The following is a 25,317-nucleotide window of genomic DNA, read 5'->3' on the forward strand; positions in this document are numbered from 1 at the left end:
GAGTGAGGAAGTGACGAGAGAACATAATCACTTCTTTTGTCATTTGGGCAAAAATCTAAGGACTGCAATCCATTTGTCTGCAAATGTCTCTCCTCGTACAAATTACAGCAAGCAATCTATTCCCAGGGTAAATGGTCTTTAATTAAAGTCAGTTGTCTTGGTGGGGGAGGTTGAGGGAGGTGTAAAGGGTCTGAAGCCCAAACTAATATAAAATATTTTCTCTTTAAAGATAAAAAGAATATATATTTTTTATAATTATCTCACTTCCTTGATAGTGTAGTTAAGGAAAGGCGTTGTTATAAGTAAAAGTATCCTGGCTGTTGTTTATGAGTTAAAATTTTTGCAGTAAGACCTCTCAGAAACAAAAGAATTTCTGTAGCAATCTTGATGAAAATGCGTCCTCAAGCATTGATTTTTGTAGCTGAAGAGCATTATGTGTTTTGCATGAGCTTTTGAAAGCTTAGATAAATGAGGTGGCTCAGAAAGCAGATAAAAAAATGGGAGGAAATTATACTGATCCAAAAGAAGATAAATGTCCACTAATTCTCAGATTAACATTTTAGACTCCTGTGTTTTTATAGGCGAATGTTTGCAATGCTGATAATGTGAGATTGGTTTACAATGTCACATACCAGGTAGAATCAATGAAGCCTTGTTTGAGTTCTCAGAGTCAGCTACACTCGAAGCGAACTTAATGCCATGACCTGCCGGTGCCCTGGACCCAATTCTATTTGGTACTGGCACTGTACCTAAAATGCATGGGCCTTCAAGGTTAATTGAGTCAGCTTGCCCTGTAGGGTAGTGAGAGACAGAAAATCCAACCCCATTTGATTTAAGCCTCAAAGAAATTTACAGGACTATTTGACTAAAAATTACTAGGGTTAGACCTCAGATCTAGCTTAATCCAGGGCTCAGACGAAACTAAGACTTTCCTTGTGTTGTCTGTTGTCTGTTTTCTCTTTTCATTCTCAGAATGGCCCACCTTTTATGATAGCAAAGTAGTACACAACTGTGGCCTCCATGTATTCAGTTTGTGTTTGGTTTAAAAGGGACACTGCCTTCCTGAGGATTTCAGTTTAAGAGCCAGGATTAGCTCTCATCAACTTTAATTGTGCCCATGGTTCCTTCTGTCCTCGCTAATCCAAATGTCCAGAGGTATGAAAGAGATGGATTGACCAAGACCCAGATCCCATGATCATCTGCATTGCTCGGGATCTGGACAGCTCTACCCCAAGAGAACATGGCAGTTCAAGGCCCTGTTAACACTCACCCTGCAAACAGATCTGGGGTGCGAACCCCCAAGTTTTTGCTCTAGCAGTCTTCCATTTCTGTCTGCAACAAATGGCTGAACACCTACAACGAACAGTGCAGGGGTTACTGTGGTGAACAGGAGTGCCCAGGCTCTGTCCTCAGAGAGCAGCTAGTCCCTCTGTGTCAAGTCTCAAACCATCCCCTGGACCTCCAGCCAAAGCAGTACTTTTACTGAGTACCTACAATGTACCAAGTCCTAGAAACAAACCGATGAGGCAAACCAAGGCCTTATCTTCAAGCCGTACAGAGTAGATCAGTGATGGTGGATTTTCAGAAGAGCCAGAGGTACTAGGGACATTAGTTACATCACCTTTCATTCTGCTTTTGCTCATTGTGTTAGTTAGAATTGTATTTTGCTAAAACTAAAGGCAAATCTAAAACAGCAATGATTCAAGGTAGTTTATTTCTCTCACACAAGTCAAGGTACTCAGTCTAGGGTTGTACTGCTGACTCCACCATGATCATAGATTCAGGTTCCACTCTTCATACTGAGTATGTAGTGCCTTCTACCGTATAGTCCTAAATGGTTGTGCTGGCTCCAGTCCAGAGGAAAGGAGCGTATTTTCCAGAAGTTGTGCACACCACAGCTGATGTCCCATTGACCAGAACTTGGTCACATACCTATCCTAGCTGCAACGGAGGCTGAGAGACACCGTCGTTATTCTCCTGGTCATGTACTCAGCTAACAATAAAGCTACTGCTGTTCTATTTCTATAGAAATCAAGAGAGAATAGACATTAGAGGGCACTCCCTGCCCTTCTTCTACATGCTACGCAAATTTTTTTTTTTTATTGTGATATTAGGGAAGCTAGGCAAGCACTCTGCCACTGAACTTCCCTTCCAGCTCCTTTAGCTTTATATTGTATTTTCTTTTAAAGACAATTTCTTAAATAAGTTGCTCAAGCTGGTTGTAAACTTATAATCCTCTTGCCTCCACCTCCTGAGTAGCTGGCATTATAAATACACTTCACTTTAGTTTTAAAGACCAACTTCCTGCCTTTTTCATGAAGCCTCCTTGGTTTTAACCCCAAATAAAATACACATTTTGTTTTTGTTTTTGTTTTCTGAGACAGGGTCTCATGATGTAATTCAGGCCGGCAGCAAACTCACTATGTAGTCCAGGCTGGCCTCAAGCGCGTAGTAATCCTCCTGCCTCAGCCTCCCTGCTCCTGGGGTTACAGCATGTCCCCTTGGCACAAGAGGGACTAGGTATCTCTAAGGGCAGAGCCTGGGCACTCCTGTTCACCACAGTAACCCCTGCAGGGTTCGTTGTAGGTGTTCAGGTATTGGTTGAAGAGAGAAATGAAAGGCTGATGGAGCCCAGCAGCAGCTCTGTCTTATTTTAACTTTCACACAACTGTTACGATTTAGATTTTAAAATGTCCCCTCAGTGGCTCACGTGTTCGAAGATGGTTGCATCATGGAGGTGCTGGGCAGTGGACCCCCACGGATGAGCGCAGGAGTGCAGGTGCTGCCAGGAGGCGGGGCCTGCTGGAGGTGGGCGTGGACCCACCTGGAATGTGTCCTCGCCCCCAGCGACTCCTCTCTTGCTCCTTCCTGGCTGCCACCACAGCATGAGCAATGTTGCTCTGCTTTCCCTTCCCACCGTGCATTTCTACTGGAGCTGGACTAAAGACTGAACCCACTGGAAACTGGGAGGCCAATAAACCTCTCCCCGTGTAAATTATGTCAGATATTTCATCCCAGGGACAGGAACGCATCAACTCATTGAGGTAGAATTTGGTATAATAAAGTGTACCCTTAGTAAGTGTATACCTCAGTACATTAGGAAAAACACATTTCACCACCTCCTAAATCAAGATATAGGATATTTTCTGAAAACTCCCTCATGCCTCTTCATGTCAACCTTCCCCTCCTGCTGACCCTGGCCTGCTTCGTCACTCTGAGTTAGCTTGAACCTTCTGGGGTTTCTGAGGAGCACACAGTGTGCTCTTGTGCATCTGGTTCGCTCCTGTCATGTGTAGCAGTGGCTGTTCCTTAGGGTGTCTTTGAGTGTACCTTCATCCACCCTGTGCCCCATCACAGTTTTATCTTTTTATCCGCTGATGGCCTTTGTGCTGTTCTATTGCCAGAATATTCATGGGCCTGGGTTTGTGTGGACATAGGTTTCCATTTCTCCTCTCTCCATACCCACCAGCAAAAGCATTGAGTCATGTGATAAGCATATGCTTAACTCTGTAAGAAACTCCCAAGCTTCTCATTCAAAGTGGGTACACTATTTTCCAGTCTCACTGGCAGTGTGGGGAAGTGCACCTGCCCCACATCCTCACCAACACTTGATCTAATCAGTCTTTTGGGGTTTTTAAAGCCATTCTAGTGAGTATACAGTGATAGCTTTATTTATGCACACACGCCTCTGTTCCATTATTTTTATTTTTATTTTTTTTGTACCGGGGATTGAACTCACGACCTCATGTTTGCCAGACAGGCACTTAAAGCACTGAGCTAAATCCTCAGCCCTCCATTAGTGTATTAAGGTCCTGGTTAGGGCCCTCCATCATCACTTCTATATCTTTATGCTCAGCTCTTGGAGTATGATCTCCTTCCCTTCCCTACATAGCTCTGTTTTCTCTGGAGTTAACAACTGTTCGCTTAGCTTGTTGCATGTTAGTCTCTCTTTGCTTTTCATCCTCCTACAGTTGTGCCAGTCTCTCCGTGCCCAGATCCCTTTAGGCTCCTGCCCGCCTCACCCTCTGGCCCTGGAGCCTGGGCCCCTGCTGCACAGCTGTTGTCTCTGAGGAGCTGTTGTCTCTCTCTTGCCTGTTATTTAGAATAATTTCGCTGATATATTTATTTACATACCATAAAAGTCTCCCTTTTGTAAGTGTACTTCTCAATGAATATTAGAATATTTGCAGGGTTACAGAGCCATTTTCACCACCTCATTCTCAAAAACCTCCGTCACCTCCCAAGAACCCTGCGCCCAGTGCAGTCACCTCCCACTCCCACACGCAGCCCTAAGCAGCCGCATGCTCTCATTTTGAGAGTGTTCATTGCTAGTGTATAAAAATACAACTGATGAATCCTACAGCCGTGTTGAACTCATTTATTAGTTCTAATAATGTTTTGGTAGATTAGGATTTTTTAAATTATAAAACAAATGATCTGCAACCAAGAGCAGTTTTACTTCTTTCCTTGCTATTTGGATGCTTTTTATGTCTCTCTCTCTTGTCTTATTTCCCGTGCTGTGTCCAGCAGAGGTGGACTTGTTTGTTCCTGACTAGGAGAAACCTTCTGGCCTTTTATCCGTAAGTGTGATGTTAGCTGTGGGGCTCTCCTGTTTTACCCCATTTGCTGATCTTTGGCCTTTTGACTTTCTCACTTTGTTCTTCCAGTAGTTTCCTGGGCCAGAGAGCATGAGAAAGGGATAAAATATTTGAAAGTTTTAAAATCTGGAGCTCTCTCCATCTGCTCTCAGGCTTAATTGGTAAGTAGGCTGAATAAAGAATTACAGGATAGCGGTGATTTCCTCCTCGCTGTTCTGAAGCCAGGCTGCTCTGTTTAGCTTGAAGCCAAATGCCATTTGGATCCTTTGTGTGTGACCTGTGTTTTTTCCTCTAGAAGCTCACAGGACCTGCTCTGCCCTGGGCGTTTTGAAATTTTATTTTCTTGCCTCCATTTTCTCCATTTCTGGAATTCTTTCTTTTTCTTTTGGTCCTATTCCAGGAAATATCCTCAAGTTTACTTTCCAGCTCTTCTATGGAGTTTTCTGTTTCTGCTGCTGCTACTGGATGATGTATTAATTTCCGAGAGCTCTGTTTTATTCCATGAATGTTGTTTTTTAAGTCTTGTGATCTTATCTTGCAGATGCATCTTTTTTGTTTCAGATATTTTTCTTCTTAGTTTCCTTCTCCTAGAAAGCCTGTGTTCTCCTAGATACATTCCCTGTTTGTTTGTTAGTCTTCCCTCTCATTTAGTTTTTCCTCAGATAGTTGGGTTTCTGGGCTGTAACATCATGGTAAATATGGGACAGGAAAGAATAGAGTTGGGGCGCTAGAGTGGGGAGTGGGTTCTGTGGACACTTACAGTAGGGTGTACGACCAGGACTTTTTTTTGTTTGTTTTGTCTTTTTCCTTTTTATCGGTACCAGGGATCGAACTCACGACTGCCTGCTTGCAAGGCAGGCACATATGCCGCTGAGCTAAATCCCCAGCCTCATGACCAGGGACTCTTGAGAAGGTGTTTGCTCGCTCCTCCTGGGCTGGCTCCACATAAAATGCATTCCCATTGTCCTTTCTGGAGAGCGCCTGCCAAAGGCTGCTTTCTGAGGTGGGCACGAGTGGGTAGGGATGGAGTGGGGCACTCTGTTCTCAGGGTGGGGTCTTCTGTTCTGTAAGTATCCCCAGCCCAGAGTGCCCCCAGTCTCTCTTGCCCCCTTCTGAGACTACCTCTGTCTTTCTGCTGGGACAACTGGGGACATTCTGTTGGCAGAGGTAGCAAATGAGGGGGGAGTTCCTTCTATCAGAGCATCAAGTGATCTTACTATTTTTCAGCTGACTTGCAGGAAGTCTCTCTTTTTCCATGCCCAGGGTCACCACCAGACCCAGAGCCATTGGGTCTTCAGCCTGAGTGCTGTCCATCTGCATCTTCATGGCTTAGGATTCTGCCCTCTTGGCTTTGTGGTTTTTTTTTTTTTTTTTTTTTTTTTTTTTAAGATAGTAAAATACAACAAAACAAGACAGAACAAAGCCAGTCAAGACAATGCAGTGAAATTGGTACAGAACTTCAGAGCAGGATACCAGGATAACAGTAATAGGGACCATAGTATATCTTGTTATCTTCACAATAGTTGTCCATTCAATCAGGTATAGCAAAATCAAACCAAAGCAGAGCACTATAAAACCAGTCAAAACAGAATATTGAATAGAGCAAAACGTTAATCAGAACAAAGAAAAACAATGAAAACAATATTGGCCTTCGAAGAGAAGATAGAAAGAACTCCCCCCACCCCATTTGCTATATTGCATACTGTCATCCTCCAAAGAGATGCTCAGACCTCTGGCCCCAGGTAGCATTTGGTTGCTTTATGTAGCTTAGTTGCTATCAACTCTGCCTGACCTCAAAACCATCCAGTTGCTAAAGGGGGAGGGGTTGATTCTCAGCCCATTCCCCCCCCCCCCCGTGCCCCCCAGCTTGCTCCGCCTACCAGGAAGGATGGCTCCTTGCTTTCTTGGTTGGTCTCCAAATTCCAGCATGGCTAATTCTCGGAACCTTTTGACTTTGTTAAGTCAATGCTGAACAGTGCTGTCCTATCCAACTACCAGAACTTAGTTACTGTTGTCTTTCTCCCTAATTGCTTTGTCCTTGTGGACTGAATTTAAACTGCTTGTGCTGTTGATTTCCTGGAGTGTTGGGGTGGTGGTGGAATAGAGGCTGGTGGACTCAACCAACTCCGCTTCCCCATCGCTGACTTTTCTAATGGGTTGACTCCCTGAGCTTCACCATCATCGTCCTTAAAATGAGACAAACGATCCTCACCCTACCATCTATCCAGGAGCCTATTTGTGGATCAGGTGAGTTCTGCATAAAGATGCGCCATTCAGACACCTACAGGCCCGACTCTCCGTTCTCAGTGATACCTGGAGAAAACCAACCTGGGCTATGGAATGCTGCACCAGTCACCTGTCATCAAGCTGGTACTGATGACAAATAGTCACAGAGCACACTGCTGCGTAGCAGTAAGTGTTTAAGGAGCTTGGAGTACTCAGAGTCCAGCCAGCCCAAGCTGGTCTGTTACTCAGCTCCCTGCATCTTGCCTGGGGTCCCTTTCAGGGATCCAGCTCAGCTCTGCTCCACACAGTGAGGCAAAAGAACCAAGAAAGGAATTAGAAACATCCAGGTGCTTTTTGAATCCTCTGTTTCTGTCACATTTGTTGTCACTGACTAAAGTTAGCCCCGTGGCTGAGCTCAGAGTAGGAGGGCAGGCCCCTCAGTGGCAAAGGGCTGCAACATGGGTGAGGAATTCGGACGTCACTGCGGCCTCTACCATGAGTGTGCATGAGTGTGCAGGTGTGGTCACACATGGCTCTGAAACAGACTCCTTCCCCCATCCACCCTTGATTTTTTTTTTTTTTTCATTTAAGTACAGACTATTTTGCCTACAAAAGAACCTAAGGGCCTGCTACCCTTATTTGAATTCAGTTGAAACAGTGACTCTTTACTTACAACTCAGAAGAAATGCTGTCCATCTCTAAAACAATCAGAAATGGTTCTCCAGTGGAGCAGCACACTCCTCACCCCTGGGCTGGGGCTGCTGATCGCAGGCAACTGATTTAATCTGCTTAATTATTTGATTCAATCAGAAGTTAGCTTAATTATTTTCTTGCTTCTCACCTCTTTTGAATCCATTCTGGAAACTGATTATGTCTTTAACACCAGTGCAAAGATAAGCGTTTCAATTGGGAAATGTAATTAGCCAAGGAAAATGAATGTGGGAGCTGCCTTTTGTCAGAGCATCATTAAAACCCAATTTTGGTCAACACGAAGGTGGTACAAAGACCAAGGGCACAGTTTATCCTGCTTGTGACCCAGGAGGGAAGGCCCAGCAGGAGATGGGAAATAGGTGTCTTGGGACCTTAGTGGAAGGAGGCTCATTCATTCAGGAGGCATTTCTAGGCCAGTTCTGGATGCCAGAGATGCAGAGCTGAATTGGCTACGACCTTGCTCCCAAAGACTTCTCTTGGAGGGAAGGAGCCACACGTCATAACAGTCAAGTGCTGTGGGAACACAAGGGAAGGAACCATGCCTCCAACTCTAGGAACTTCACAGAGCAGGTGACATTGAGCTGGGCTTGGAAGAGTGGGTCGCAATTTCCAGCAGAAAGCAGAGGGCATTGTGGGTAGAGAGCATAGCTCAGACAGTGGTAGGCGAGCTCAGGTGTGATTATAGGAATATACCAAAAGCAGACTGCCAGAGATCTGAGGCTGTCCTGATGCCTCGCCAAACAAAGGGCAGGCTGTCCTTGAGCATCCTGGCTCGCTTCTCAGTCCCCTCCCCCCACTTCAGCGCTCTGTCCCCCCCCCCCCAGCTTTACCCTCTGGACAAAATTATTAAAGGATCTCCTAAAGCATACATTTTAATGGAAGTTTAAGGTGTATGACTTTTGAGGAAACTGAACCACCTGAAAGCAGGGAGAGAGACCCAGGGCAATTAGGAACAGCAGTGGGCCCCTCGGAGCTGAAGAACAGGAAGGCAGGGAAGGAGCCCCCACTTGAGCGAAAGGTGCAGCAGTGTGGCTCGTTGACTTAGCATGACTGCGGCATAAAATTAAAGGGGGAAATACCCTTCCACGCTGGGCAAGGGCTAGGTCACAAAGTCCTCTTAGAGGGCAGCTCAGGCCACCTCTTGGCTGTGGCCTCTAGCGCAGGGTCGGGGTGGGGGCTGCAGACACGGGGGCCTCTTGACCCTGCTTGGGCTGCCATTGCTGCTGCGGGCTTCACTTAACCTGTGAGCTCTAAGTGCTCAGAGCAGGACTTTCTTGCTTGCTTGGATCTGTGCCTGAAACAAACCTGTGTGGAATGTGGTGGGGTGGAGAGGTGACCTGGCCAGGTGGCACCTGCGCTTGGGGGAAGGGAGGAAGGACCTCTGCCTCCAGGCAAGGGAAGGTTGAGCCACAGCACCTGTGCATGCCTGGTTCCTTCACTGTAACCCTTAGCCATAGCCATCCGTATCTGGCAGAATTCAGCAAAGGACAACCATGAGCTAACAGAAATCACCAGGCCAGTGCACTCGAGATTCTGCCCGCTGCTGCCCAGATCCCACCCATCCCTTCCATGTGCACGTAGTTTGTAATGGAATGGTGACCAGTGTGTATCCTGCTTTTTCCCTCAGTAAAATTTTCATACCTCTTTCTCTGCCTTTCCCAAGAGGGACCCTTCTCACCTGTGAAGCAACTGGTATAGGGAGAAAGTACCAACACTGTAGGCATCAAGGCCATAGCCTCAGTTTATTTACTGTGCAACCTCACACAAATTGCTTAACCTCTCTGAGCTTTAGTTGTATCTTCTAGAAATAGAGTTACTATAACTACTTCTACTGTAGGGTTGTTAAGAAGATTAAGAATAAAATTTCCAGAATGTCATAAGATATATTAAATAAATGACCATGATAATTTATGGAAGCTGCTAGAACCAGCTCAAATTATCACCCAGAGGACTAGCTGAGTGACTTGGGGAACCTGTCGTTTGACTTCAATGAGCCCCAGTTCTCCTCTTCTGTAAAATGAGGGCAATAGCAGCCTTCAGGGTGGGTTTAAGGGCCAACAGGATGATTACTGTGTGTGGAAGACTTCACGTGGGTATTACGTGTCCTTGCCGTGGACCAGGCACTGACAGTTTTCTCTCTGGTGGGTGATTTGAGAACCCGTCACGTGCTGCCAGCTTGAGCTGGTGAGTGGGAGAGCAGGGGAGGTGGAGGTCAGTGTCTGCGCCTGAACCACCGAAGGACAGGACAGCAGGGCTGTAGGTGCAGGCTGAGTTGGCCTCACCTGACTCTAGGCTCCAGAGACAGGAATGGGGGGGTACACCCTCAGCAAAAGGGCACAAACTGACCAGGGTCCTGTGGATGTTGCCCCTGGCCAGGGGGCAAACATGCCCCTTACCATGTGTCACTCCAGCCTTCTTCTGCCTTCCGACAGGGTCTTATACCAGGCGAGGACTGGGAATGTGGGATGTCAAGGAGTGGGGACCAGGCTGAGCGTCGACATTCACGCAGGCTTCCATCCTGAGCCTGGGGCAGACAGGCTGGCAGAAAGCTGAGCCACTCAGGGCCCTCAGATCTCCACAGGCAACAAGCGCTGAGCACAGAGCCTGGCAGAGGACACCAGTGCTGGAGCGCGGGGGCTGTGCAGAGACATGACAGGGTTTTGATAGCAGAGTCTACCTGACATGTCTGAAAAATCAGGCGTGCATCTTCCTGGCAGTGAACGCAATTTCCTGCTAATGAGTTGTGAGAGGCTGAAACAAGTTATCAGAGGGAGGCTGGGCTGATTCCTTCCCCAGGGAGCCTCCTTGATGGAGGCCCGGCCCCGTCTCCTCCCTGCCCCCTCCCCCTGCTCAGCTGTCTGGAGAGCATGGCTACCAAGTGTTCCCCTGGGTCAGGACCCGCTGGTGGCCCCGGACCCCTGACCTGGAGCCACACTAACCCTTAGTTGAAGGCCCCAGTCTGGCAGGAAGTGTGCAGAGTCCTCTCCCCTTATGCAGCCTCAGGCTGTCAGAGACTGGCGGCAGTGACCGCAGTGATGGATGGCTTTGAGTGCTTTCTGAGCTCAAAAAGCATCTGTCACCTGATATCTTCTGAGCCATCACAGCATCTGCAATCTGTACAGGGGAAACTAAGAGGTGCAGTCAGGTGTCTGAGGTCATTTAGCTGGTGTACTTGTTGGAGAGGATACCAGCTGCTGTAACAGATAAACTCAGATCTCAGCGGATCGAGGCTACAGACATTTTATTTCTTGCTCACATGAAGTCAAGCTGATGGAGGTGGCTGCTCATAGTCACTCAGAGCCAGGGTGGAGGAGGAATTATGACTCCCAAGGTCACTTGGCTTTGGAGGATCCTATGGGTAGTTTTTATAGACTGGGCTTCACAGTGGTGTATGTAACATGTCCGCATTCTGCTGGCCAGAACTGGGCCACAGGCCTCTCCAGATGGAAGGGCAGCTCCTGCCTGAGAACCAGGCTTCCACTTGAGCTCTGCCCCCAGGAAGGGCAGCATGATCATTTAGGCACAAGAGCATGGGAGCAGGTGTTCACCCACATAGACCGGAGCTGTGGGTGAGCACTTCCAAGACCTGGAAGAAGCACAGTACGGTTCTGGACCCCGAAAGCAGCCTGAGTCCCACGCGTGGCCCAGGCCTCTCTAGCCTCCTCACTGTCAGCATCTAGTCTGCACAGCAGCTTACTGCCTGGCCCTGGACACTGCTCTGTACTCCTCAAGTCCACCCCTTGGCCTGTACTCACATCCTTCCCGGGCTCCAGCTGGGCTTCTGTCATCCCCCTCCCCAGATACCGTGTCCTTCCCTGACCGACTTGTCATCTCAGGGCCTTTAGTCATGCTGTGCCCCCTGCCTGGAATGTCCTCCCTCCACCTCTGTCCCCTGCAGACTCTGCTCTTCCTTCCTGACCCAAATCCTAGGTCATCGGAGGCTTCCTTCCGCAGACACAGCTGCTCAGGCAGCATTTATTGAGAGCTCACTGTGTTCCAGTTCCAGGCTTTAGGGAGTGAACTCCTTTACCTCCCGGCCTAGGAGGTGGGCATCACACCTTTTAGATGGGGAACCTGAGGCTCTGAGATGCAGGAAACTGATGAGGGCAGAGTACAGGCCCAGGCCCGAGTGAGCCCCACTCAACGTAAACACCCACCTCTGGCACGGTAAACTGCCATTACTCAGTCTTCTTGAGAAAGCAGGTGTTATCTACCCAAAGATGGAGGTCAGCTAGAGACATCCCCGAGTCCTCATCCCTGTTCCCGCCACCGCCAGGGCCAAAACCTAGGTGATGATTTTCTCAAGTCAGTTCTTCGCTTGAGAAACAGAACCCCAAATTTCTCAGATTATCAGTTGTCATAATCCCCTCCCTGCCTGCCTGTCAGGTTTTGAAAGTTCCCCTTGGAGATGATCTGAGACGCATAGACTGGCCTTCTCCATGTGCGATTAGGTCCGATGGCTTTTTAATGACTTGAGCTGCGCCTTTGTAGATTGACGAAAATGGATTACCATATATTTCCAGAAACTGTGCTGCCAAGATCAGGCCTTTTTAGTCTCCCCGGCACCCTTGAAAACTTCCGCTGAGAATGACAGCTCCTTGGGGCCTTCACTGTTGAGCTGCACACAGCGCTGCGTCCCAGTTCCCAGAATCAGCGTGGCTGGGAGAGCCGTGAAGCCTCCAGGGCCAAGCTTTACCAGATCGAACTGTGTGTTTTCTCTAAAGCGGACAGAGCTGTCTCCTGGGCTGTGCACAACACATCTGCAGTGCTTGGGAATTGCTGTGGCCATTTGCACCCAGGACGCATGCTCAGGCCAGTGGGAATGAGGCTGGGCTCCTCTGAGCGTGGACAGTGGGAGAGGCCTGACCTTCGAGGACCCTTTGGTTTTTTTCCCTCCCATCCCTTTCTCTGCCAGACTCTGAGGAGAGTCCAGCACCCTTCACCTCCCAGCTGGGTGTCACTGGTTCCTTTTGGTGAGTGCAGGCTCACCACTGGCTCGGAGAGGTTAAGTCACTTGATTGTGGCCCGACAGTTTGTAAACCCTAGATCTAAGCCTCACAGGTTTGTCATTAGAAGCCTGTGCTTTGCCCACTATCAGTGCTGCATCTGAAAAATCAAAAGCAACTCACAGGCACCCCCTACAGTGCATGTACTTAAAAGAACAAATGCCGTCATGCCAGTACTCCTTGTGTCAGTAATGGACATTATCCCTGTCACACAAGGGAGGGTACTGAGGCTCACAGTGTGAGTAGCTAGCAGGTCAGAGGTCACGCAGCTAGTAACAGGCTACAGAAGAATTGATTCTTGGTCCCCTGAATCCAGTGCAACTACCTCGCCTGTCCTTGCAGGGCATCATCTGTCCCACACCCCACACTCATTGGTTAGGTGGTCAGCGCAGTATCTGCAGTGTAAACCTATGTTGCTTTCCATGAACTTGTGTGCCTCTATCTTTCCAGCTAAGGCAAGGGGGTAGAATGGCTTCTACTAGGTTCTAGAAAAGCCTTTGAAGCCAAGAAAGGAAGACCCCAGGTCTATAGCAAAGGCCAGAGTGCTCTTCTCCTCTTTTCTGGATACTGGGAGTGAATCAGAAGCCTGTGGCGGCCTGATGGTGGGAAGGCCACCTGAACCAGCCTCTGGTCACTTGCTCTGGGCTCCTCAGTTTTTTTTCTGGTGAGTTCAGTACACATGACAGATCCACTGTGTAATCGGCATCCTCCAGGGTTCTTTGAGGGCTCCGAGATGACTAAGGCAAGATCTCTGCCTTCTACACTTCCCCAGGCAGAGCAGACCCTCCTGTGAGTCAGCTTGAGCTGGGCAGGTTGGCAGTGGGACCCAGATGGTGTGGAGAGGATGTGTCCCCACTAAAGGGACGCGGGCAGGCTTCATACGGGACCATGCCAAGCTGATCCCTAGGCCTCCAGGAAGAGGCAGCTAGCTCTTTGCCCACAGACAGTGCCAGCCCACCCCAGGGAAGGGATAAAGCCAGCCTCACCCAGGGGCCCGTGGATCCTCTGAGCTAGGCCCAGTTCCCAGGAGTTGTAGGATGGCACAGCAGTCACACTCCAAAGCAAACAGGCTCGGTAAGGTCCTGGCTCCTCATTCATCACTCTGAAACATTCATCTGATTCTCTGAGTCTTGGTTTCCTCATCTGTAAAACAGGAATGATAACCAGGTTGTTGTGAAGCTTAAGAGAGGTGCTGCCAATGAGGTGATCATCAGGATGGTGTCTGCCTCCATGAGACCGATGGCTGTTGCTGTCATGACTGCTGAGGCCAGAATCTCACAGGATCTCTAGCCCTTAGGATGGTTTGCAAGGTGGAGGTATCATTGTTCCCATTTGTTGTAGTCAGGGATTGCAAGGAAGACAATTATATACAGGACACATAATTTATAGTAGTATTTTATGCAAGTCACCCAGAGTCAAATACAAGAAGTGCAGATCTGTCTACACACTAAAGACCTAGAGAATCCAGGTGAGGGCCTGGAGCCCAGGGCAATATCCTGCATGAGTTCAGCTGAAAATCTAGAGCCCATGACAGTGTCTCCCACAAGTTCAGCTGGAGGCCTTGAGCCTATAACATTGACTCATACAAGTCTGTTTTATGGATCTGTGCTGGGAAGGCCCAAAGGTTAGCGGTGGAATCTAGAAAGTCTGTGCCAGTGGGGTGAAGGATCTGCACTGGAGCCAAAAAGCAATGCTCAGCACAGGGCCAGGGCTCCCCTGAAAAGTACTATAGTCATCCTCAGTGACAGCGAGGTTCCGAGCTCCTCCAACAATGAGAACAGCCAAGGTCACATCAGGAAGCCAGTATGACAAGCTTCTCCCAGAGATTGAACAGCACACTGTCTTCCCCTCTGGAGCCAGGAAGCAAGCTCAAAGTAAGGAGCAGAGCTCCCCCAAAATGAATGGCTGCCATTCTCAGCAACAAGGTCCTGAGCAGCTCTGATGATAACAGCTGAGTTCATATCAGGGAAGCCCAGCAAGCTCCTCCAGGAGAACCAACAGCTCCAAACAACAGCAACACTTAGGAGAACCCACAGCACTACTCTTCCTCTCCAGGTCGCCTTTGCAACAATCCTCAGGTGGACCATCTCAGCACCACTCTGATGCAGTTCAGCTGGTGTTTAAATTGACCATCAGTTTTCAATCCACTACATCATTATACAGGTGAGGAAACTGAGGAGCAAATAAGTGGTGGATTCAAACAGATCTTTGTGACTTCAGGGTTTGGTGCTTTCTCTTGACCCATTCCCTGCCACTCCATCATCGTGGTGACAGGAAGGACACCAGGGACTCAGCTACATATGACGCCCTCCCAGCACTACCTCTGCCACCTCTTCATGTTTCTCGGGGTGAATGGGGTCTCTCCGATTGCCTTCCATTAGTTACCTTTCACTGATTATCAGAGCCCTGCACCTGTGTCGCTTGGCTCTGGCCCACAGGCCAAGTTTGCCAGGATCAATGCACAGCTCGGCTGTAATGTATACCTACGATTGCATTTCAACTCAACCCTGGGCCCAGGAGGCAGCTGGGCTCCCCACCGGGGCTGAGCTAGCAACTGGCTGAATTCTCTGCAGCTGAATTCTCTTCATTCCTGCCCCCTGCTATGGAGCGCATCCAGCTGCCTTGGAGAGGATCTCAAGACACAGGTCTTGCTGCTCCTCCCCATCCATAAGAGGACTGGGCACTCACCAGATGCCCATGGGGCCTGCCTGAGTCCCTGTCCTCACCATTCACACAGCTTCAGGTCAGATCCGGTCTCTAAGTCTCTGAAGTGCTGCTGTTTCTCTTTTTCTCACTGCCGATGGCCCCTTTTAGCTCTGTGAAGACATCAAGACCTCTACCTTGGGCTTCTTTACTGGCTGTGCCTTCCATCTGCCAGGCTGTACCCACCTACAGTATGCATCCCCTAGGCCTCTGATAGATGAACACAACCCCCTACTGACCATGGCCCTCAGTCAAACTTGAGCCCCTAGGGTGCGAGCCTGTCACCTGCCAATGCAATGCACCATTAGTTATCTCCATGGTGTCTCTTTCCCCAACCACAAACCTGGGGGGTGCTGAGCTTTTCTCTCCACTGCGCTCCGTTGCCAAAGACAACCCCAGCATCCAAAAATACACATGGGTAAGTGAATGACTCCTGAGTAATTGACTTAATTCTTGAAGCTTCAGGCTTCATCTGTAAAAGAGGAGCAATGGTAAAGTTGTCACGAGCTTTGAAAGAGATGTGTGTAACCTCATGATGCCCAGAGCAAGTGCATGGTCATTGCCAACCTCTAACAAGGCCAGGGTTGGGGGTGGAATCCAGACCAATCCCACACTCCACAAGCAAGCCTTTTTTGGGTTTTGCAGCATCTCAGAGTTGGTCTCTGGTTTCCAGTACCTATACCATGCAGGGATCACCTAGAGGCATCCCAACAATGCTTTGACTGTACACTGCCCATGTCAGCCTCAATCCAGTCCTGAGGACACTGTCTGCTGGGAATGGACTTGAAAAAAGCCCATCTGTTATTGTATTATTGTAATATAAGTTATAAATTATTGTAATAGAAGTTGAAAAAATGCCTTTGATCAAAAAGTTCTGAGGAGGGAAGCATTAGGTCTATGTCGGGGAATCAAGGGAGACTTTCATGAAAGAAACAGCATTTTATCTAGAACTTAAAGTAGACACTGGATTGGGTTGCATGTGGGACATTTTGCTGAATTGAGGTCATTCTGAGGGGCAGTTTGAGTGCTGGAGAGTGGACTACATGAAAGTATGATATTAGTGGAGCATGTGAAAATACTCATAACTAATAGAGCTATTCATGCATTGTATCAGCCACTTCCATGATAATGCTGTGTAACAAATGGTTGCACCATGAATGACAGTCAATAGGAGTGTTCATTGTGACTGCTAATCAGCTAGGCTTTGGTTATCTAGGCTACCCACATAATTGTTATCCTTGCTGGACCAGTAGCTGTCTGAGCATTCTCCTGGTGAAAGGCAGGTGCATAAAGAGCCAACCTGGCTTTGCAAGCACATCAACCCACTGCCCTAGTCATGTCCACAAATTGCTGCCAAGTCATAGACAATCCTCAAAGCCAGGGCAGAGTTTAATCTTCCACCTACCCTGGAGCCAAGCAGATTACAGGGACAAAACCAAAGTTGATGGGCCAAGGATACTTGGCCTTTCTGAGGAGACAGAAGCAGTGAGGGAAGAGTCACCTAACAATATCAGAATGATGCAAGCAGGCAGAGGCCAGCATGTGCAGGCCCTCCAGGACTCTCATTGGGAACTTCCCAGAGCAACAGCTGGCTTTGTGGGGACAAGGCTTCTAATGTCTACCCTTCTCTCCACTGAGGCAGAAAGGTGCTGTACTCACACTGGGTGGTTGAAACCCCAGAGCTCCCCTGCCCCAGCCCAGCCCTGCCTGGCATGAAAGCAGTGCCATCCTTCCTGCTGAGCCAGGCCTCCCAGTGCGCATGGTCTTCTCTGTAACACCCTCACACACTGAGCACCGACTGTGTGCTAGGAGTGCCGTATGTGTTCTCTTGGATTGAGTTCCTGCTGCATGCTGAGTGGTGCCTGAGCCATGTCCATCTGAGCTCACCATCATTCCATTCTAAAAGGGAGCCTTCATTGTCCCAGTTCATAAGACTCAGGCAAGTCAGTTACCCAAAATCACACAGCCGAGAAGGGACAAAGGTAGGGTTGGAACCCTGGTCTGTTTGGCTCTCAGCCCATGCTCTTTCTCCTAGCAAGGCTGCCTGCATAGACCTGGAAGGTGGCTTCTGGCCACAGCTCTGCCTGCTGGGACAGAGGAGGCCTCATCACAGTTCTGAGGCTGTGTCTTCACTTACCTTTCCCTTCTCTCTAACATGTTTTGAGATGAAAGCAATTAAGAGCTTGTTTTGCAGCACAGATGGTTTTAAACACAGGTTTCCAGGTCAGACAGCCCCGTAGCTCTTGTTTAAAAATTAACAAATAAAACATCAACATGTTGTAAGCACACCCTGTTTTTCAGTGAGGAACATGGCCCGCAGACCACTCCATGCGCCAGGTCCAGCCATTTGTGGCAGTGACCGTCATCCAGCGGTTGGCCACAGCAAGCAGCCTCCAGCCACTGTGGCAGTAAAGCACCGCATCTGTTTGCTGAGGGTGGAGGAAGCCATTAGTTCCACTGCTGTCCATGGCAGCCCAGTCTGTCACTCCATAGTGATTTCCTAATGGCTGGCTTCTGCTGTGTGTGGCGTTTTCTCTTAGAGAACTGAGTACTTGTCACCCATTTGCAGATGCCCCAGGAAAGTGCTGTCAGGGCTTCACTCACTCAGCATCCACTGGTTCCCACCTTCTTGGTGCCTCACTTGGGGATGACACTGGGCCGCTGGGAAGAGCCAGCCCAGCCCCTGCTCCGGGGATTCACAGCAAAGATGTGCGATAGTGCCTGAGCGGGGCTGCAGGGAACACCACAGATCAGAGCAGGTGAGCCTTAGGGCAGGAAGCAGTCAGGTGCGCTGAGGCTCAGGAGGGCCTTGGAGAGTGGGAGGCCAGAGGGTCAAGAAGGTGCTGACCAAGCCGAAGCTGAGAAGGGCGTGTCTCAGTCTGGATGCTGCTTAAAACTGCATAATTTACAATGAACAGAAATTGATGCAGCTTCTAGTTCCGGAGGCTGGGAAGTCAGGATTTGAGGGGCTGATGTGGAAAGGGCTTCTTTTGAGTCACCCTGTGGCAGAAGGACGAAGGGCCAGAGAAGGTGAGACAAGAGAGAGGCAAGAAGCCAAACCATCCTTTCAACAGAAATCCACTCCTATAATAGTGGCTCCCTCCTGAGACACAGTATTAATCCACAGTGAGGACAGGGCCCTCGGGACCTTGTCACTTCTCAAAGGTCCTCCCTGTCCACACTGTTGCATTGGGAGTTTCCCACATGTGAAGTCTGGGGACACATTCACACCGTCACAGAGACAGCCCAGGTGGAGGGACCTGCATCAGTAGATGCCCTGGAGAGTCCCGGAGGCTATGTGCTAGTGGTTTGCTGTGGGCAGAGCATTACTTGCAAATAGAATAAAGAGTGGAAGGAAACAAGACATGCCGTGATCAGAGCTAATCATCTTGGATTAATCAGCCCTCTAATAAGAATATTCTGTTGGGTTCCAGGAATAGTTCCTTTAAAACAGCTCCTTCTAGAGGCTTCCAGAAATCTTTGCCAGGAAACAGTGCCTTTTAGTGTAACTTTGTGCGACCCAGGAAATAGTAACAGAAAAATTCTAGAAAATGCCCTTGCTGAGGAAAAAAAGAAAAAACAGAAACAAAAAAACCCAGGCCAAAAATAGAGAGGTCCCAGTGTCTAAAAGGCTTTTATACAGCAAGAAGACCTTGTCATGCAAGATGATGTGACTTTAAACAATATTCCTTGAGGCAGCAGGGATGTCACTTTAATTAATCTTCTAAGAATCCATGTGGCAGAACATTCCAGGTACTATTGCTGTGTAACAGATTTCTCCAAAACTTAATAGCTTAAAACAATTATTTGATGATGCTCCTAGATTCAGTGGGTCAGGAATTCAGCAAGGGCATGTGTGGTCCAGCTTGTCCCTGTAACCTCACTCAGTATGTGGGCCTCAGCTGAGAGGTTTGGAGGCTGACTCCATAGCTAGGGGCAAGAATCATCTGCAGGCTTTTCTCTCCACATATCTGGAATTAATGCAACCCTCCAATGGGCCTGCGAGCCACAGTGCAGCCCCTGGCACGTCCTGGTGAGCCATCTTGGTCTCCCTCACAGCATGGTGGCTGACTCCAAGAGGCAGGAAGGGGAAGCTCCCAGTTTCTTAAGGTCTGGGCCTTTATTTTGTTCTCTTGGCACAGGTAGTCCCGTGGTTGGCCCAGATGTTAGGAGGCACGGGAGGAGCATGTTACAAGACCTTCCTGGGGTGAAAGCTGGTAAGGTCGCCATCTTTGAAAATACAGTCCTTGCCACAGCCATACTGGTTTCTCCGTAAGCTGAGAAAAACATGCGTGCTGTTTCTTTACAGACTAAGAAAAGTCTCTGTGGATTCTATCATTAAATTAAATGCAGCCATTAGTGTGCGACTCCAGGGACACTGTGGTAATAGGTTATGCTGTGGGTGATTTTTTTCCCTCTTATAAATGTTCTTCCCAGAGCGAGAGTTGCCCAGCCCAACCTATTTCTCTTTACTAATGTCACATTGTTTAAAAATCTCTTCATCTTTTCGTGACAGAGTCAGTACAATAGGTGCGAACCACATTTTTGGGGGTTGGCAAGTGGTTCCTGGCTATGAAGCCCAAGGAAGCAGGTTTCCATCATAGACATGGAGCATCAAACTAAAGGTTTTGATGCACTTGGTCACCCTGACCAGGCTGGCCCCAGCTACAAAGATTGGCCTGCCTTTGTTGATTGACACTAAAAGGAATATTCATCTTGCCCTGGACATGACCACTATTGATGCCCATGCAGTAGGTCAATTTGTTCAACTTGAAATATTTACTTTAAACATACATGGCCCCAAGCTTATAATCCAGGCACTGGGAAATGGGAATGAGCCGCAGCCCCCCAGAAAGACCTTCCCACCAGGACAGGACCCTTACACCCCAGTACTTACGGGCACCTGTAAGGGACTGGAAAGTGATCTAGACCATAGAGAATGTGAGAATATATAGCATACAGGCAAACTGATTCACATAACATGGGCTGTGAGGAAAAACAGGAGAGGACAGTGCTGGGACACTGTCTCAGCAGAGTGACCACAGCTCTCAGGGCCTAGGAAGGAGGGTCTTGACGGACTCCAGGAAGCAAACTCAGAGTGTGTGTGATGCATCAGGGTACAGAAGATAAAGCTAAGAGGGGGATCAGGACAGGGTCAGTGGTCATTATTGTGCCAGCTCCTGTCCATCCACTGGCCCACTGAACCTTCCCAGCGGCCTTATAAGGAGGGTCCACAGTCATCCACATTTGTACAGAAGGGAAATGGGACTCAGAGTGCTAAACCGAGTTGCCCCAGCTACAGCTAACATGTAATGGAACCAGGGTTTGAATCTGTGTCTACCTATACCAAGGCCAGCCTCTTGCCAACTGCATGAGTCTGGAGAAGGGTTGTTCAGTAACCAAAGATCAGGACAGTAAGACAAGAGTATCCTCGTCCCTTCCAAAGGGAAGGGCCAGAAGTTGGCCCTTAGTTAAGCCAACCCTTAGTTGGCTACTTAGTTGTCTTTTCCCAGTGCCTGTCCAGACTACAGTTCCAAGGTGAGGCAAGGAGCCCCAGAAAGAACAGTGAACTGATTTATCAAGTGCTCAGTCTGTGCCAAGCAGGTACAAGTTATTTGTTAGATGTGTTTATGCCAGGCCTCCATGTGATGTATTCATCCTGGCTCCCCAGGGCCATAACCTACTAGTCTTAACCTCATTTTACAGATGAGAGCTTCGATGCTCAGAGCAGATATGTTGCTGGTCCATGCTGGGGTTTGAACCCAAAGCTCTCTGATTCCTGAGCCTGTGTTCTAACATACTTCACTGCTTCAGGCTCTGGAAGGAAGTAGGCAGGGGTGTCTTTGTGAACAGGTTCCAACCTGGAGGTGGGACAGTAGGCCAACAGGGAACCTAACCCAGCCCCAGCCCCAGCCCCAGCCGCAGGGAAGGATCCCGCCTGCCTTTGAGGCCTATTTGTGCTTTGGATCTAAGTTGCAAGCCTGCTTGCTAAAGGATTGCAGCTTTTAACCTGAGGGCTGCCCCGGGCTTCAGATAGGACTGGATATGAGTTAGACACTTCTCTGCTGTCCGGCCTAGCCACCGAGTAGACTCTGGCCCGAAATGACAGGCTTTCCAGTAAGTGCCTTGCTGGACTACAGCCCAGTCATGTGCTGGGAGGGGGCAGGGACAGAGGTGGAGAGCAACCAAGAGACACATCCAGGAGCCAAGAGCAGGGGCAAGACCTTGCCAACAAACCTCAGTGAGCTGCCTCTCAGCCGGCCGCATCGGGTGTCCCCAGAGATGTCATGGGGCAAGCTGGTCACAAGGATCCCTGGCTGCCATGCTGGCCTGGCCCAGAGGACAGAGGGCCCATGGGCTGAAAACACAGACCAGGGCAGGATTCAGAAATCAGATACTGTGGGCCGCCTCGAGGACACGCAGCTGAGAGTTCTCAAGCTGTAACTGATCAGTTCGGGTGCGGCATGCAGTCAAAAATCCAAGATTGTGCAGAACTGAGAGGCCACATGTGCGGGGGAACACATTACCCTTGGCTGGGGTGGGCCAGTCCTCCTGCAGTCTAATTTTGGGTACATCCCATTGCCTTGCTGGGGGCCCCAAATTGGTGAGATGAAAGACCTGCAGAATCCCTCCGGGCCCTCAAATCATCACGTTCTGCAGCTCTGCATTGTAACAGGAGAGCCAGCAGCAGAACTAGATGCAGGCTTCAGGCCAGGGCTCCAAGGTCTGGGCTTGCCTCAGCCTTCTCCACCCCTCAGAGGCCCATCCGTGTCCTCAGCCTGAGCCAGGGGAAAGTCCTCCCTGGGAACTGTGTCCAGCCTGACACCTACAGGGCGGGGGGCTGGGACACACCAGGAAAGGAGCCACTGTCTGGTTTTGGGGTGTGTTTCCTATCAGTCCTTATGCATGGGAGGGGCTGACTTTCTGGAAGCTCAGCCCTAGTACCTAAACCAGGCGTGTGACTTACCCTGCCCTCCTCTCCCTCACCCTCTCCCTGCCCAGCTCCCCCTCTGGCAATGGTCCTACTCCTTCTCCTCAGTTCTGCAGGCCATGCCCTTTGTCAGACCTGGCTTGGCCACACAGCCACACAGGTGATCAGCTAGGGACCCCCTGACTGAAGAGCCAGGATGCTAACTCTGAATGAGGGAGTGCCCAGACTCAGTGGCACCCAGCGGCCCTCAGCAGCTCTAGAGTTTCTACTCCAGAGGGCAGAGCCTGTGACTCTCAACACTTTGAGCCTCTGCGAGGGTAAGGGGCAGCACTTCCTCTTAGGGCTGGCTATGCAGTGGGTCCTCTGCACCCCCACGTGACACAGCGGATTCAACCAACTACAAATCAAAAATATTTGAAAAAAAAACCTCAGTGTTTTCTTGTTATTCTGCAGTTAATACAGCGTAACAACTATTTAGGTGGCATTTACATCATAATTGGTATATTAAATAATCTAGAGACGGTTTAAAGTACATGGAGGATACACACAGATTACATGCAACTGTGATGCCGTTTTATATAAGGGTCACAAGCATCTGCAGATCTTGGCATCCCCGAGGTCTGGAACCAATCCATCTAACAGTGCGGAGGGACCACTGTCCTCCACTGAAAAGGAAACTGCTGCTGCCTGCAGTGACACTAGTGGTAAAGCCTTAGGGAGAAGCAGCCGCCTCTTCCAGGAAGCCCCCCAGCTGGCCCCAGGCACTCCAGGCTCTTCCTGTGCCAAACCAGGACTCCCGCATTCTCCTGCCTCACTCACTGTGGAAGATACCATTTTGCACAACGATTTCGGCCTTTACTCTCAGGACCAGAATCTGACGTCCAGTGACAGGGACAGATGTGTGGCTTCTCCTTTGTACAGTGCTAACCTCGAGTGGCAGTGGCCATAACAGTGTCATTGGTTTGTGCATTTGTTTGGCTTCTTTACCCCAAATGTCCTCCATTTTCATGGAAATAAGTTTCTGGCTATAAAAATAGCCGCAGAGCTGAAGAACTAAAAAGCACCTGTATTCTCAGCCCTCAGAGACCGCCAATAGAAATCGCCCTTCCAGGCTCGGTGCCGTCACACAACAAAGAAATTATACTGTGCCCCCTTTTTTTATTCTTTAATGGGTCCCAGGACTATCTCCCCAAGCAAATAAACACTTCTCTGCCTCGCCTGTGTGGGTGGCTACCTAGCGTCCTGTTTTATGTCTCTGCAACAATTTACGTAACTAAGCCTTTACTGTAGATGTTGGGGGGTTCTCCCCACTACTTTCCCCCCTACAGTATTCAGTGCTGCAGCAAATACCTTCCCGTGAAAGTTTTTACAAACACCTTTATTTTCTCCCACAGTCAAGTGGGGAACAGAATGAACTTGTCTGGGTGCTGGTGCATAGGTTGGGACTTTAGTCTGCTGCACAGAGGAAAATGCGTGCCCGGGGGGGTGAAGTGATTTCTGCCCATCGAGTAGACCAGAGTCTACTGGGGGCTGACTCTGTTGGCACCGGGTCCCTCATTCCCACCTTTGCAGCCTGCGGGGAAGAGGGCACTGGGTCCCCCTCACCTTGCACTGGATGGTACCTTGGAGCCTGCCCAGGCATTCTGAGGGTCCTGGAGCATGATGGCTTGTCTGTAGCGCTGATGGGGTATGAATGATCCTAGGTCACACCTTTGATCTATTTCCTGTGCCTGCAGGTGGCCTCAGAGGGGCAACTGTCATTGATTCCCTCGATACCCTCTACCTCATGGAGCTGAAGGAGGAGTTCCAGGAGGCCAAGGCCTGGGTGGAAGAGAGCTTCCACCTGAACGTGGTGAGTCAGAGCCCCTCTGGTGTCAGTGGCCAGCTTTGCCCTGAGATCTGGGACCCAGAGATGTCAAGAGCCTTGCCCAGGGCTGCACGGCAGAGCACTCTCAGGAACCAGGACAGCTCCTCCCAGATGAGTCCCCCTTAAGACCAGCCTTGGAAAAAAAAAAAAAAAGACCAGCCTTGAGGTGGTAACATCCTCGAGGCAGGCATGCTGTCTGGGAGAGAAGACAGCCACCATCACCCCTTGTCTTCCCACAAGGTCATCTGCAGCTCATCCTGGGCCCATGGCCCACAGCCAGGACCTCCCCTCCAGGGCTGAGTCTATCACACAGCAGCAGTGGTAGCGCAGGTAGAAAGTGGCTTTGTGAAGCGGAAACATGGCCCAGCCTAGAGCTGCTTCGGCCTCGGATACCCAGTGCTGCTCTCATGAGATGGGTATGGAGTGGCGGCTGGACAGAGGCCCACAGTGAGCTGGCGTCCTCCTCGTTTCCATTTCACAGGGACCGCACTCAAGGCCAGGACCTCACAGAGAGAATAGCAATGGGTCTGAATGGCACAAAGGCTCTGAAGGCCAGGCCCGCCCTATCGATTTCTTGACCTAGACCAAGGCAGTGATCTGTGCTAGAGGTCTCAGCTCACCACCAGGAGAGGCCACGTTTATGGACTTGGGGAGTGAGATTTGGAGATGGTGGGAGGAGAGAAGGGTCACAGCTAGATACGCTGTAGGGCTCTGTGTGAAGCTCCCCAAGGGACAGGTCCTAAGGCACAGGGGCTGGTGACAGCTCTGACAGCCCTGCAGCAGGGAGGCCTCTTACCAGCACAGAGCTGAGCAGAGAGGACGCCACATGCCCTACAGCAGACCTGGGGAGAGGCACTTAGCCTCCCTGGGACTCTAGCCACACTGTCCCACGAGAGTGACAAGGACAGCAGCGGCAATGCCCAGGCCCCTCGCTTACTGTGAGGATTAAAAACAACAGAAGGTTGTAGAAACATTTAATGACACTAAAGAGTCTGACATCTATGTAGAGCAGCATCCTCATTGCCGTAATGACCAGGATTATCCTGAGGACACAGGGAATTCCCCAGGGTCTGTGTGAGTCCAGGGAAGCTGAGAACCCTCTTGTTCCCTCTGGGCTGGAGAGGGGCAGGGGCAGAGGCAGGATGGGGAGGAATATGTCCATGGGCCTACCTTGTCCCTCTGTGCAGGCCTTGGCTCCTCTGGGCCAAGTGTGCCCAGCAGCAGAGGTCAGGGAGCCTGGGGACATGCGGACTGGGGCAGGTTAGGGAGAGTCCA

At 49.6% G+C, this 25,317-nt stretch overlaps 1 protein-coding gene across 3 annotated transcripts in view; it reads left to right on the top strand.

Annotated features, from left to right (window-relative positions):
- Positions 1–25,317, top strand: part of Man1c1 (mannosidase alpha class 1C member 1) — a 130,288-nt gene that overhangs the window by 76,609 nt on the left and 28,362 nt on the right. For 2 of the 3 annotated variants that reach the window (XM_003471319.5, XM_063235793.1), the window contains exon 3: positions 23,912–24,027. In XM_003471319.5, coding sequence (XP_003471367.2) covers positions 23,912–24,027 — 116 coding nt within the window. Of the gene's footprint in view, positions 1–19,386; positions 19,462–23,911; positions 24,028–25,317 lie in introns of all 3 variants that reach the window. The other variant, XM_063235792.1, reaches the window with a different exon arrangement.

The sequence above is a fragment of the Cavia porcellus genome, unplaced genomic scaffold, assembly GCF_034190915.1.
Source record: "Cavia porcellus strain 051 isolate PalLab524CR breed Dunkin Hartley unplaced genomic scaffold, mCavPor4.1 scaffold_25, whole genome shotgun sequence".
NCBI lineage: Eukaryota > Metazoa > Chordata > Mammalia > Rodentia > Caviidae > Cavia > Cavia porcellus.